Consider the following 13,757-nt stretch of genomic DNA (forward strand, 5'->3'; position numbering starts at 1 on the left):
GACCCTCTATTCATTATAAAGTGATCCTGCGAGACAATCTCCCACGAGAGAAGACGACGAAACAGTACAGACATCGGTTTCCGGGGCTTATCAGGGAGGGCCGCACGTGGCGATAAGCTGAATGATCCGCGGTACCTGTTTACATAACTTGACTTTTTATTAACATATTAATGTGGCCAACGCCTCCCAATCCAATTCTTATTCTCGACAGAGTGCAATGATTAAGATTACTGTTGGTGTTCTCGCCTTACAAGGCGCCTTCCTCGAGCATATAGAGCTGCTGAAAAAGGCAGCGGCCTCGCTGGGTTCGCAACAATCTTCGTCGCAGTGGGAATTTCTTGAGGTCCGGACCCCGCAAGAACTCAAGAGATGCGATGCGCTCGTCCTGCCTGGGGGTGAAAGTACAGCAATTTCATTGGTGGCAGCTCGGTCTAATTTACTTGAGCCTTTGAGAGATTTTGTCAAGTAAGTTGTTCTTAAGAATGGTGACACTGAGTGTGCAGCGACTGACTCATATTTCTCTTCCCCGCAGGGTCCACCGCAAACCAACATGGGGAACTTGCGCCGGGTTAATATTGCTTGCGGAATCGGCGAACCGGACTAAAAAGGGTGGCCAGGAGTTGATCGGAGGATTAGATGTTCGAGTTAATCGCAACCACTTTGGCCGGCAAACTGAAAGCTTTCAGGCGCCGCTTGATCTGCCGTTCCTCAGCACATCCGGTACACCCCAGCAGCCATTTCCGGCGGTCTTCATTCGTGCGCCGGTAGTTGAGAAAATCCTACCGCATCATGATGGTATTCAGGTGGACGAAGCTAAGAGAGACGAGACCGTTGTTGCTCCTTCGCGACAAGCCGAGAGCGAAGCGTCCCGAAAGGCAATGTCACGCGACGTTGAAGTATTGGCTAGTCTTCCCGGGAGGGCTGCGCGATTAGCTGTCAGTGGAACGCCTATCCGTGCGGACGAGGAAACTGGTGATATCGTTGCCGTGAGACAAGGCAACGTCTTTGGCACAAGCTTCCATCCTGAGTTGACTGGTGACGAAAGAATCCATGCCTGGTGGCTGCGCCAAGTGGAAGATTTTGTGAAACGATTGCAATGAAGATATGATATATATGAGGCAGTGATTGTTCTCCGTCAATTGGACGATTAGAATAGCTCCGTTTGTTCTGGGTATTAGAGATAAATAGATATTTTTTAGTGCGCCAATGTTCGCTACCGTATGAACAAAGTATAATGTATAAGAACTCCGTAACTGCGCCGGTTAAATGGACGTTCTTCTCACATTACTACCTACCGGCTCCGTACTCCTCTTCTTCACGTCGTCGTTGATCATCCGCGTATGCTCGCCCGTAACCGCCACGACCAGGATCGTACTCTTCTCGGTATTCGTCACGGACCTGGCCACCGGATTTACCTCGTCTGCGCTGCGAGTCAGTACCCTGCCCGGAACAAGAAAGTCGAGTTGCGTGCGTACCCGTATTGTCGGCCTTCCTCGAATCCCGGATCAAGGTCCGTCCTGATGATTCTCTCATCTAACTTTGTACCCCCAATATATTTTAAGCAATCAAGAGCGTCTTGATGCGTATAGTATTCCACGAAGCAGAATCCGCAAGGAGTCTTGTTGTATCGGTCGAGGCCCATTACAAGGCGCTTTATCTCTCCGCATCTAAATCGCGTTAGCGAAAGATCCGGGTTGTGCGACTGGGAAACCGGACTTGGAGAAGAGCTCGTGGATCTGTTCCTCTGTAGTGTAAAATGAACTGTAATGATCAGCAATTGGATAAACCACAAGAAAAGGGCGTAACGTGTCTAGGAAGCGTACAGATTACCAACATAAAGAGTCGTGGCATCCCTCAGACCTTCCATGGGGTCTTTCTGCTCCTCCGACTCATCGGAACTGTACTTGCGCCTTTTATTCTAGTCGTAACTCCAGTCAGTAACTGCCGAACCTCTCAGAGGCTGCTTGCAAAGCTGTACCTTGCTTAAATAGTAGGCGCTAGGCCGGTCGAGCCGTTCAACCGTGTTGCGTCGCTCCGGTACACTCATTATGACGAACCAGAATAGCGGCAAAGCAAGTCTGGAAGATTAAGACTGCCGCTTGTTGCTGCTGTTGGTTGTTGTAGTTGAGATCGTTGAGAGGAAAGCAGAGGGATGAGCGCAGGAGAGCTTAGTTTGGGTTTGTCTTGGCGCCTCAGCTTTTGCTTCGTCCGGCCATTCTTCAACAACTCTACCGAAAATTTCCTGTGAAGCTCAACGGGCTTGCGGTCTGAAATTAGTGCGCGGCAACAATCAACATTTTTATCAAGGCAGCTTCATGGGATAATTATCTTGACGATGCCGAAAGTCATCAGTTATACTCCTCCCTGGCTCTCGCGCCCTTCCCCCGGTGCCGCCTTGTTTTCCAGTCCAGCACCCAAGGACCCAGCAAGCTCTAAAAGCACCAAAGATACTCCCTATCTTGGTCCTTCGCGGACACTGGCACGGCGAGGAAATGAAGTATTTACGGTTGTTGACAATCAAATCCGTTGGTCAAGCCTCACGCGATTGAAGGACGACTGGCAGCAGCGCGCTAGGTCGAAGAGCCAGAAGCCCGATGCGGATGCCGGCGCTTCCTACCGGGTACGTCCAGCACATTGTTGCTATTACGAATATATCTTTTACTGATGCTGATTAGGTCTTGATGGTTCCAGTGTACGACCAAATCCGACAGATCATACCCTCCCCGAACGGCGCTTTCTTGGCAATTGTTGCAGACCACACCGTCTTCATCGCAGTGCTTCCTGATTCCGCGCACCTGGCTACCGCGGACTCCTCTCCGATACGTGTGAAAACATACCAACTTGGTCCGACGACACATGTCATTCCGGAATCTCCGGTGGTGTCGGCGTTGTGGCATCCGCTCGGAGTTTACAGCAATCTCGGAGGGTGCCTAGTGACAGTAACTGAAGATGCAGTGGTGCGCGTATGGGAGTTGGACCGGAACAATCATTGGTCATTCGACCGTCCGACTTTGGCCGTCGACCTTAGGAAGCTAGTCGATGGGACCTCTTCGGACCAGGACTTTGCGCCGTCGGGCTTCGGAAAGAACAAGGGGTTTTCCTCTGATTATGTTGATATGGAGGTTGCGTCGGCTCGTTTTGGTGGCGTTGGAAGCGAAAAGGAGGACGCCTGGGCCGCAATGACGCTTTGGATTGCTATGAAGCCTGGTGATCTTTACGCGCTCTGCCCGCTTTTACCTTCTAAGTGGAGAGCGCCTTCTGCTGCTATTCCTTCATTGTCTGCTGCAATCGTACCAAAACTGTCCGCCTTAGAAGAGGATCCTCTTGATCATGAGGATCAATTGGCGGCCTGTCGGCAACAGTGGGAGTGGCTCGCGGAAATCGATAACCAGGAACCACTACAGATAATTCCTGGCTCTGCCACCGAACCCGAGTCTGAAATTCTTATGCGGCCCTCAAATCTTAGCGCAATTCCTAAGCTCCAAGGTCCTTTCCGCGTCGATATCGGGGATGATGCTGATGATCTCGATCTGTGCGACATGCTAGTCATCGCGGCCAAGGCTGATACTGACGCTCTGATGATGGGTGAGGAGGATGAATTGACACTAGATAGCGGCGGCGACAAATTGTCAGCGACCGTGATCTGTCTATCTTCCCTGAGCGGTCGAGTGTATATCTGCCTTGAAGTCGTTGGAGTGGAGGGACAATGGCTGCCGAAGGCGAGGAAGAACGCTTTTCGAGTGCCTGAATCGGAGTCGAGTGACTTGCTACTTGTGGAAGTCATCAATACCACTAAGGAAGAGCATAGAACGTCGCCTACGTGGCCTATATTCACGCCCGATGCTCACTCCCGCTATAGCTTCTTTGTGACAACCTCTCACGGCGTAGTTTTCATCTCGCTCTCTTCGTGGATACAGCGCTTGGAGGATGAATTACAGTCTGAGGACACATCGGGCTCTGGCTTCCGCCTTCAAGTCCTTTGCCAAGGCAATGCATCTGTTCTGGAATCGATCATCCAGGTAGACGATGCTAGCACTTCGAACAGTCAACCCTTTCACCTCCCAGCGTCTTTGGTCTACTGTGACTACGATTTAGGCTATCTATTGCTCACCTCGCATGCATATAATCCATATGCCGCTATTCTTGAGAAGCCCACTTTCTTCCCATCATTTTCCCTCGAGTCAGACGTCCAGCCGACCGATTCTCCTACGATTCCCCCCCATCGACCTCCTTACCAGGTCCCGTCCGTTCTCTACTCTGATCCTCCCTTGGAGTTCTTCGTTGATAAGCATGTTCCTCATCGCTACCGGAGTAGCCTCAAGGAACCGGTGCTTCTGTCACCAGCCACTCTAGACCTTGTAGCCGCAGCGCACCGAATCTTGTCTGCCCACACAAATGCTCTTGAACGTGCTGCATCAGATCTTTTTCGTCGATGCGAGAGGTTACAGGGTGAATTGCGCGATCAGTTAGGGCAGATAGCTGATGTAGCTGATCGGATCAAGGGTGTCTCGAGTGAAATAGGCGAGGATGGGCAGAGGAAGGAGGGATCCCGGAGCACTGCGGCATTGGACGCGAGGTTGAAGGCCGCCAAAAATAGACAGTCAGAACTGGTACGGCGATACGAAGCCATCCGGAACAAAGTTCTTAAATCAGGCGGACGGCCGCTAAGTGAAAAGGAGTCGTCATGGATCGCTGAAGTTGAAACACTTTCGCAATCGTTTAATAAAGAGCGGAAGGAGGAATCCACACAGCATATTGCCAAGCGGCTGGATGCTGTAAGTCACCAATCCCTATTGTTATCATGGACACCATACTGACAGAGATGTAGGTCAAGGAGATCGCATCTGAACTAATCACAGAAGCCAAGTCTGTTGCCGCTAGAATTCCCACTGCAACAGAGCCTAGCACTCCGACGTCTCCTACCGGCGCGCAGCCCCGCGTTCCTCAGCGCCTCCAGAGGGCCAAAATTGCCGATGCCATGAAGATGGTGGAGCGAGAGTTCGTTTCCAACGCACCTTTTCTCAAACATTGCTAACCCGTTTTTAGATCTGCAGTCATCGAATCGATAACTGCGCGCCTGGCGCGGCTCAATACCCTTGTCTGATCTTGTGCTTCCGATATGTTTTGTATGATGTGTCTAGGAATGGAGAACGCTCTGTTCATGAATTGTCATTTGTGGATAGATTTGCTGAGCAATGACAAAATTTGATCTACTCTCACGAGGTGTTACTCGTGGGGATCGCGGAGTCCGCATTCCTTCATTCCCATTGCCATGGTATACTTTCATCGGCAGGGATGTAAGGCATGGTTTGTCGACTCATCTTCTTCGAAGCAACCGACCAACACTACGGCCACTTTACTGTAGAATGCGATGTATGTCGTTCCCATCCACTTTTATCTGCGTACGCGTGCAACAGTACAAAAGATCCTCTACTTTTTTTAATTACTTCCCGATGCAGTGTACTGGTACGGAAACTTTTTCGTTCACCCTTTTCCCTCGTTCTTTCCTGTACCCTGTCAAGGACGTTTCCGAGCCACATCATCCCTCTCCATTCCCTTTTCTTTCTCGCACCCTTCGCCGCAGTAGTCTTCCTATGTTGTATTCGGGGGCTACGCCGGTTCAGATATTCCAACCCTGGCCGACCTCTCCATTAGGAGACCTTTAGTACCCCTCACAACAACCGAATGAGTCGACAAGGTATGTTCCCCAAATCCTTTGATATGCCGTCGCGGAAGAAAGCTATATACGCCTGCCTCAAATAATGCCCATTTCAGTGAGGCTCTGCACCCGCAGCATTATCGCCAGGCTATTCGCACAGCCTTGGACAATGCCTACAAAGTCCTCATGGCCGCAGTATGGAAGGGGCTTCTAGCCGAATTCTTTCATGCGTGAATTTGAGCTAGATCATCTTGAACGCTGGGAGGGCTTTTATTGGAAGAAAAAAGAGTTAGATGCAGTGGCGATGCAGACCATACGGCTTGTGGGGGAACAAGCCTGTTTGTCCTCCGCTTGAAGTACATGAAAGTGAGATGGTTTATGCAAGTATCGTTGTGGGGCCAGCAGGATACATTCACATTTTTGGTCATTTTCATAAACACTGAAAACAAGAGGCTACTGTCGGAAAAACTAAACTGATATATGCACAGGCAAATCCGCATACGCAGTCTATTGGATGCACGCTTCACTATTCTTCGTAAATTGGATGCTCGCAGATGTCAACTGTAGCAATGATCATGTGACCACAAAGCCCTATCAAAACAAACATATGTCTGCGGCGTCACCACAATAAACAATGGTCTTCACAAATCTACTTTACTTTCTCTAGGTAGAGCTTCTATCAAAAGATGTGTACTATATTTTGAAGTCTTTTAGATCAAGCTTTTGTTTCTCTCCCTTTGACCATGATTCCATCCTAGCCCCTTTCCAACCTATATAAACACTGTTCTAGTAAACGCAGCATTGTCCCTCAAGCACGAATTATACCGATCATCCTCCATACTCTATCGTATCTCTCCTTATAATTAGAATAAGAACGAAATGTGCGTTTTTTGGATAACGAAATATCTCTGCTCCTGCCTCTACGACGAATTCTACTACCCCTGCACATGGGCCAGCCGCAACCCGGAAACAAATCCGGACCCTGCTTTCCGCCGTGCGAGGTACCCGCAGAACTGCCATGTGCGCAGCGTAGAAGAAATTATTGACTGTTTGGTCCTGTGCGAGCTGTGTTTTGAGAGATTACACGACCGGGTTCGAAAAGACCGCGACATCAAGAAGACGCTTGGGCGCAAGGATACTTTCCCCTTAGTGGAGCAGCTAGGTATGCTGATATTGTTGGAGAACGATAAACTTGAGCAGTGGAAGATTTTTGGCAAGGACAGCTATATGTATACGACTGTTGGGATAGAGGAACTCGAGAGGGTAGAAAGGGGCGCGGAGACGGGAATCGGGGTTCGGTGAGTGTTATCTTTCTTCCCTTCTTCATAGTACTTATACTTTGCTTACAATACTTAAACTGATGAGCTTGGTATAGGCGCGCAAGGAAGGGTAACCGGCGAAATGCATGGAAGCGGGCTACTCACTACACGCAGGAGGAGACAGAGAAGCGCGAGCTTGCTGCCTCTGCTAAAAGCATCGGACTGGATCTAAAGTTCTGGGGGCTGGCAGAGTATGCAAAAGACTAAGTGGAGAAAGGAACTGCCTTTACTGATATCTGAAATGGTCAAAGAGGGTCAGGGGTATTAGAGCCAGCGTTTTTGACCGTGTTAGTGCAATGGACCTGAGCATTTATTCGTGTATTTGTTCGATATTATGAAACAGGTAAATCAAACGCCTGGGATCGCATTCAATATCTAGACACAACATTGTTTGCAGAACTGGATATTTAGCGTAATATATACATTTCCAAAAGCCCAACTATGTAGATCGAGGCCAGAGTCGCAAAATATGAAATCACTTGAAACTGAGACTTTATTTGTAGTATGTCAAAAGAATGAGCCAGGATTCCCCAACCCCAAACAACAAACATATTACACAGCCCAAAAATTCAAACTCAGAGCTTGGTTACCCTGGAATTCCTTCAGCAAATGCCTCTACCCCTACAGAAACCGCCTTTTTCCGCTTCCGGTACCCAAAATCGTCTTCCATTGCGAGGAAGCAGATCATCCCGGTGCCCTCGGCTCCGGTGTTATAAGCAGCGCAAAAGCCATAGGAACTGCCAGGTCTATTGGCCTGAGCTTTGGGTTTGTCGCGAAGGTTGGGTTGAGGACGTTGCAAACTTTTGTTCAGGTTGCGAGGCACTTGATAGCGAGAACGTAGCGAGTCAAACGGTTCGCGTCGTCTGTTGGACACGTTGCTCCGAAACGTGATTTCTTGGGCTTATCAAGTGAATTATGACTTTGTATTCTGCAATGCTGTACTTGGCGGAACGCGACTTGAAGGCGGTTCGAGTGTATGCTTTCTGATGCGGGGAAAGGCGAAGAGCTTACTGGGGGAAATGGCACAGTTATGAATGCTGGGTTTGTTCATAAGCGTGTAAGCGCGTGGTTGAACGGCCCGAGAAAAGCTGTGGTAATCTGAATTCAGGATAGAGTGGCATTCTAAGCAAGGAGGGAATGGTAAGCTTCGATATCGAAATTGCAGGGACAAATCTAAGAATAATATCTAAACTCAGAAAGAGAGATGAGGCTTACCAAGCGAGAAACAACTGCCATGCATTAGTCGCCGAAACAACTTCTATGCAGTGACAAGTAGCCGTGTTAATATTAGCCAAAGCCTCAGGAGTCAGGACTATCTAACATGGAATAGGGGTCTCTTCAGCATAATAGAGGGTCTACAAAGCAAGATGTTCTGTATGTGCAACGCAACACATGCTTAAAACCAGAAAGCCGGTGTATATAAACGATAGAATTGATTTCTTTCCATGCAACTCAGTCAAAGTATACCAAGATAACTATGCCCAACAATATCTATTGTAGCCTGTGAAAAGCAACATGATTAGCGCGACCCAGGGCATACTGAAGCTCACATACCGCTCGATGAGATGAAGACCAGACCCTGATTCGACAATGTCACTGACTTGGCCTGGTTGCAAGGCGAACGCTGCCTCCTCGAACTCTTTCTGCATTTCACCACGGCCAAAGAAGCCACTTCGGAGTGTTAGCAAATATTACGGGAAGGGGAATATACTGGGGAGTATCATTACAGATCGCCCTTCTTCCTAGCACTACTGCAGTCCGACTCGGACATCGCAAGATCTCCTAACCGGATCTCCCCTCGCATGATGCGCTCCTGATGACCGCGCAGAATCTCGCGCGCCTCCTCTTTTGTTCGAGTGATCTCGGCCTCCCTCCAGCTGCTCGGTCGCCTGCTGTCTCTGTGCTTGACTAGGAGGTGACTGCAACGGATCTTGCCTTCTTGACTCGGAGCTTCATGGTATGTAGCGGCGCCGCTGTGATATGTCGCCATGTACATCTTGAGAGTCTCCATGTCGGTATCCGCTGGAGGTTCCCATCGCGACTCTCTGGTAGCGGGGTTGAAGTAGTAGGGAAGGTTTTTGGAGTTCGAATGGCGAACTTCCCATCCTGCTGGAAGACCGGTGTTTACCTTTTGATGATAGTCAGGATATGTGACGGAATTACATCAGTTTTAAATTAAAGAGAGGTAAGACAGACATACCATTTTGCTTGTAAGCTTCGAAGGATACTTAAGGTGTGAAATGGTATAAAACTCAGCGAGGTATAGAACCAGTGTTGTCGCAGCGACGCAAATAGTTCAGAGATGACGCGGGGAAAAGCGAGGAGGGGAAACTTCAAACATGACAAACACCGCAAACCACGCAAACGTGGTCCAGACTGATGTTCGGCCTCTCCGTGCTTCTTCCCGCAAGTCTACTCAGAATCAACTACATCTTCGAGTCATATCCTTGATCCTTCCTGACAGTTCTTGTCCGTGTTGATTTTCTCTCCGCTTTAGTTCCTCATTGATCTCCGATATCTCCCAAAGACATAATCGCCGCATATCGCGCCTCAACACCACCTTCCCCGCTCTCTACGACTCGACGGTCTCAGAAATGTCAGCTAGTCCATCTCCATCCGCCGATGGTGATAGCAAACAGACCGAACAGGTCCATTTTCGCTTCTGCCGTGAATGCTCAAACCTTCTATATCCGAAAGAAGACCGCGTCAACAACCGACTGATGTTCACATGTCGAACCTGCCATGTTGGCGAGCCCGCAACGTCTAATTGCGTTTACCAGAACAAGCTCACCAGCCAAGTCGGCGACACCGCTGGTGTCACTCAGGATGTGGGAAACGATCCTACGGTTTGTCTATCCGGTTTCTGTCTGCTTTGTGGCGATGTGATTGCTTGCTCTGCCTGTGATTCGATGTCCTAGCTGCTGGCTTGGTGCCTTTGGTTTGCAATATGCTTGGAAGAATCAATGCGGTTCGAATTGTCTGGCTAACTTGCGATTTGTCTTTGCGCTTTCTTTCTATAGCTTCCTCGATCCAACAAGACTTGTCCAAAATGCGCGCACAACGAAGCTGTGTTCTTCCAGTCTCAACAACGATCAGCAGAAACCGGAATGGTGAGCATATTAGTTTGTGGATGGATTGGTTCTGGTGGCTAACAGTCTTAGAAACTTTACTATGTTTGCTGCCACTGTGGAAATGTCTTCTTATAAAATTGTCATTCTTGCTCATTCTATACCACGATACCCATTATCGACTTTACAGCATGTTCGGGGAGTTTCTTTTGGCGATCTTATGTCATCAGGGAGATTCAGGAAAAGTATGCTCTATTGATACAAGATAGATATGTGAACGCCTAATAAACAATTCGCCCAAATGGTATATTATACGTGCATCGGCGCCAATGAGAGGATCTTCGACCACTGCCTTCCCCGTAGTTCTGTCGCCACAACGCCTGTATTCAAATTAGGAATTGCGGCTTAGACTTTCCATCTAGCTATAACTGACCGTTCATTCTGGTTCCGATGGGATCTCCGGATTTGTTCACCAGCACGCAAGCGTTATCATCAAACTTGACAAGGGTTCCGTCCGGCCTTTGCATTTCCTTCTTCACCCGGACCACGACAGCGTGTCGAATGTCTCCTCGGCGAACTTTGTTGGCGATGCCGGTGCTGCTCGTGCCTTCAGGTCCGAAGTTCCGTTGTTTCTGAACGACAATCACAATCCGGTCACCTAGATCCCCAAAAACAGATATTAGGGGTGTATAGAGGGGAGCATAGACCAGGAAACGCACCAACTGTTGCGGCCCGCTTCTTTTTCAGGACGTTCACGCATTCGACGACGGCGGCGCCGGAGTTATCGATGCAATTCAACAACGTCTATAGAAGGTTAGTTGAGTACACATATGTGACTCGGGGAATTCACAAGCCCGCAACTCACCTTTAATTGAATCATCTTGACTGTATGCGCTGCTCTCGTAACTTCGCCGGTAGAACTCGTAATCGATCAACAATCTGCGATTCGGAAGATTGCCGGAAGAGGACTTTTCCCGATCGCCGACCCCGGGGCAGCAGCGGATTGAAGCCTATTGCAGCCTACAAAACAAGGCACCACTTGTCCAACGCCGGGTAACGCAGAACGCTCTCAGTCTCCAGCCGCGCCATTCTTTGAACAAGCTGTGTTTCTAATTCTACGGATGTAGCCCCCCTTTTCTTGTTGTTTGCTCCATTATACCCGCTTGGACTCTTTCCTTATAACACCCCGTTATGTTGATCATTTGGAAATTTACTCTTGTTTAATAATTGTATTATACCTCCGTTCTTTATCTTATATATTGGCTCCCAGCCGCTCTCCCGCTTTGTTCCCCTGGTCTCATTTAATCCCAACTCTCGACTCCAATTGCTGACAGAAAGCAACAAAACGCTGGACTGGTTACATGGGATTTCTGTGATCTGCTATCTTACCATGCCGTCCTCAAAGGCCCGGTCCAGTCCGTCCGTGGACCGGCGCGACCGTCTGACGCTTGCGAAATTGGCCAGCTATGACGATGTCGCAACGGATGCGCTGGTTGACTGTGTAGGCATTCTCAGAGCCTGAAGACATGGCTGTTGTATCCTAATCAGATGACTGACATAGGCTTATTTTTGGACCAAAACCCGCAAAAATCGAACGAAATATATCCCTGTCCGCGGCCTGGCCGAAGATACCGTGGGCTATATCCTTTTACACGATGTTATAGTCGCGAAGGATGTGAGCGCAGCAGAACGCAAAATACTAGATCTAACCGGAATGAAGAGATACCTGGCAAGACTACCCAACGACCGCGAAAAGGACTGGTTCCGCAAGCACCTTCGCAAATATATACAGATGTACCTTCCCGACTGTCCGTTTGAGGTCACGACCACCAATCGCTATACAATCACCGAACATGAGGCCGCTATTTGCGCCCGGAAATTTATCCCACAAGGTCAGGAGATCAAGTACTTGAGCGGAACTCTGGTGCCAATGACCAAGGAAGAAGAGCGGGACTTGGATTTGAAAAGAAAAGATTTTAGCATCGTGATGTCGAGCCGGAGGAAAACACCGTCATTCTTTTTGGGTCCTGCCCGCTTCGCGAATCATGACTGCAGCGCCAACGGGCGTCTGGTGACTCGAGGTTCGGAAGGGATGCAGGTCGTCGCTACTCGAGACATCTATATTGGCGAGGAAATCACGGTTTCGTATGGTGAAGACTATTTTGGAATTGACAACTGCGAATGTCTATGCCTCAGTTGTGAACGCGTCCCCCGCAACGGATGGTCACACAACCTAGCTCCTGGGCCACAAAGCAAACCGTCTACGCCAGAACCAGGTGCTAGTGAAGACCACCTTACGCCGAGGAAACGCAAGGCCCAATCAGATATCGATTCGGACAGCTCTCCCTCTTCGACTCCTAGGAAGCGGGGAAAGTTCACACCACGCGGTTCCAAACTGCGGTCTCAGTTGTCTCTTACCGAAGATATTGCTATCTCAATTGAGTCAGAGCCTCGTGTTCCATCGCCGAATCTGGCCCTGTCGGTGCAAGAGGCCGGCGACTCCGGAAAGAGCAGTTCAGCCGGGGATAATGTGGAGTCTTCCGGGACCGATCATGAATCCCTTACCTCCATAACCCCTCAAGAATCACAGCGATCATCGACATCCACCGCTGCAACTTCAGTGTTCGATGAAGCCTTATCACTCAAAACGAGGCCAACCAAAACTGCGGCAACAATTGCGGCGCCGGTGGAAAGTTCAATAGAGGCCGAGGCGCCTATATCTACGACAATCCCTGAAGCTGATATCAAACTTGAGGTGGAACCTTCTTGCGAACCAACCACTACTGTAACGGCACAATTAGAGACTGCGGCGCGCGCCGATAGCTGCGTAAGCGATACCTCAAGTTCTACCAAGTTGGAGGACGGATCAGAAGCTCTAGAGCACGTGACGAAACCGAGAAAACCCAGAACAAAGAGGGTCTATTTGACCATTGAGCCGGAGTCAAAACTGACGCGAGTTCCTGGAGATTACACCAAAACACCAAAACTACTAGCGCACTCGTATGACCGCTGGGTAGACTGCCACACTTGCAACGCCTGGTTCGTACAACAAAACTCCTATCTAACCCGGAGAGAGTGCCCTCGCTGCGAGCGCCACTCCATGCTGTATGGGTTCCGCTGGCCAAAGACCGAGAAAGAGGGCCCGAACGATGATGAGGAGAGAGTCATGGACCATCGCACCATCCATCGGTTCCTGTACCCCGAGGAAGAGGCCCTTGTATCTCGCAGGGGCCGTGGGGTCAGTTTCGGCCTCACCCCCACCCCAGAGCTGTCTGATATGCGCAGCGAGACACCAGATAGCGAGGCTCTCGACGAACGAGGCAATACGCGAGTGACCAGACGGCGCACTAGAGCTATCCGAGTAACTACTGTGTAATGAAGCAATGTTTGTGACAGGAGATGTGGAGTTTTGGGGCTATTGATTTGGGGTCTCATACTGTGGCAGATTGGCGTTTAGGTTGACAGTTTGGCATGGAGATTATGAGGATCTTAGCACTTACTTTGGTGCATTGGCTTCTTCTCTCGAATTGTGGTTTTGCAAGATTTGTCCATGCATGGTCTCTGTAATTCTATACCATATAACACTTAGAGTCATTGAAGATATCTTGATGCTATCCCAACTGAGGAATGATCTAGGATCGATCTTAAAATAATACTTACTCAACACATCCTTCCAGGACCACCTCGTCTTCTCTCATGAAAGTTGAGGAC

The 13,757-nt window shown here is 49.3% G+C and overlaps 8 protein-coding genes across 8 annotated transcripts; 5 read left to right on the forward strand and 3 right to left on the reverse strand.

The window, feature by feature from the left end:
* Positions 1-184: 184 nt before the first annotated feature.
* BDW70DRAFT_95095 (pyridoxal 5'-phosphate synthase glutaminase subunit PdxT) lies at positions 185-1,411 on the forward strand. Its single transcript, XM_073745259.1, has 2 exons — positions 185-465; positions 533-1,411. Exons 1-2 carry the CDS (start codon positions 218-220, stop codon positions 1,098-1,100), a joined length of 816 nt encoding a protein of 271 aa, XP_073599741.1. The 5' UTR covers positions 185-217; the 3' UTR covers positions 1,101-1,411.
* Positions 1,194-2,244, reverse strand: BDW70DRAFT_95093 (nuclear cap-binding protein subunit CBC2). The gene is made up of 5 exons (XM_073745258.1): positions 1,979-2,244; positions 1,824-1,918; positions 1,717-1,761; positions 1,476-1,667; positions 1,194-1,420 (listed from the first exon to the last, which is right to left on the reverse strand). The coding sequence occupies exons 1-5, from the start codon at positions 2,045-2,047 to the stop codon at positions 1,288-1,290; spliced, it is 534 nt and encodes a 177-aa protein (XP_073599742.1). The 5' UTR covers positions 2,048-2,244; the 3' UTR covers positions 1,194-1,287.
* On the forward strand, positions 2,245-5,503 carry BDW70DRAFT_129133 (uncharacterized protein). The gene is made up of 5 exons (XM_073735553.1): positions 2,245-2,620; positions 2,676-4,775; positions 4,829-4,998; positions 5,047-5,373; positions 5,460-5,503. The coding sequence occupies exons 1-4, from the start codon at positions 2,336-2,338 to the stop codon at positions 5,102-5,104; spliced, it is 2,613 nt and encodes an 870-aa protein (XP_073599743.1). The 5' UTR covers positions 2,245-2,335; the 3' UTR covers positions 5,105-5,373; positions 5,460-5,503.
* A 1,035-nt stretch (positions 5,504-6,538) lies between these two features.
* Positions 6,539-7,185, forward strand: BDW70DRAFT_147632 (uncharacterized protein; the record flags this gene model as incomplete). The annotated part of the gene is made up of 2 exons (XM_073738747.1): positions 6,539-6,957; positions 7,035-7,185. 2 exons carry the CDS (start codon positions 6,539-6,541, stop codon positions 7,183-7,185), a joined length of 570 nt encoding a protein of 189 aa, XP_073599744.1.
* Positions 7,186-8,270: 1,085 nt separating this feature from the next.
* On the reverse strand, positions 8,271-9,250 carry pin1 (peptidylprolyl isomerase ESS1). The gene is made up of 4 exons (XM_073735554.1): positions 9,179-9,250; positions 8,706-9,106; positions 8,533-8,649; positions 8,271-8,479 (listed from the first exon to the last, which is right to left on the reverse strand). The coding sequence occupies exons 1-4, from the start codon at positions 9,179-9,181 to the stop codon at positions 8,470-8,472; spliced, it is 531 nt and encodes a 176-aa protein (XP_073599745.1). The 5' UTR covers positions 9,182-9,250; the 3' UTR covers positions 8,271-8,469.
* Positions 9,251-9,421: 171 nt separating this feature from the next.
* Positions 9,422-10,785, forward strand: BDW70DRAFT_129136 (DNA-directed RNA polymerase II core subunit RPB9). The gene is made up of 3 exons (XM_073735555.1): positions 9,422-9,824; positions 9,999-10,088; positions 10,140-10,785. The coding sequence occupies exons 1-3, from the start codon at positions 9,573-9,575 to the stop codon at positions 10,182-10,184; spliced, it is 387 nt and encodes a 128-aa protein (XP_073599746.1). The 5' UTR covers positions 9,422-9,572; the 3' UTR covers positions 10,185-10,785.
* BDW70DRAFT_129140 (mitochondrial 54S ribosomal protein uL14m) lies at positions 9,998-10,960 on the reverse strand. Its single transcript, XM_073735556.1, has 4 exons — positions 10,912-10,960; positions 10,766-10,850; positions 10,480-10,704; positions 9,998-10,426 (listed from the first exon to the last, which is right to left on the reverse strand). Exons 1-4 carry the CDS (start codon positions 10,924-10,926, stop codon positions 10,356-10,358), a joined length of 396 nt encoding a protein of 131 aa, XP_073599747.1. The 5' UTR covers positions 10,927-10,960; the 3' UTR covers positions 9,998-10,355.
* Positions 10,961-11,189: 229 nt separating this feature from the next.
* Positions 11,190-13,665, forward strand: BDW70DRAFT_129142 (SET domain-containing protein). The gene is made up of 2 exons (XM_073735557.1): positions 11,190-11,547; positions 11,608-13,665. The coding sequence occupies exons 1-2, from the start codon at positions 11,437-11,439 to the stop codon at positions 13,420-13,422; spliced, it is 1,926 nt and encodes a 641-aa protein (XP_073599748.1). The 5' UTR covers positions 11,190-11,436; the 3' UTR covers positions 13,423-13,665.
* The last annotated feature ends 92 nt before the right edge of the window (positions 13,666-13,757 follow it).

Source organism: Aspergillus foveolatus (assembly GCF_047715535.1).
Source record: "Aspergillus foveolatus strain CBS 279.81 unplaced genomic scaffold BDW70scaffold_5, whole genome shotgun sequence".
Classification (NCBI taxonomy): Eukaryota; Fungi; Ascomycota; class Eurotiomycetes; order Eurotiales; family Aspergillaceae; genus Aspergillus; species Aspergillus foveolatus.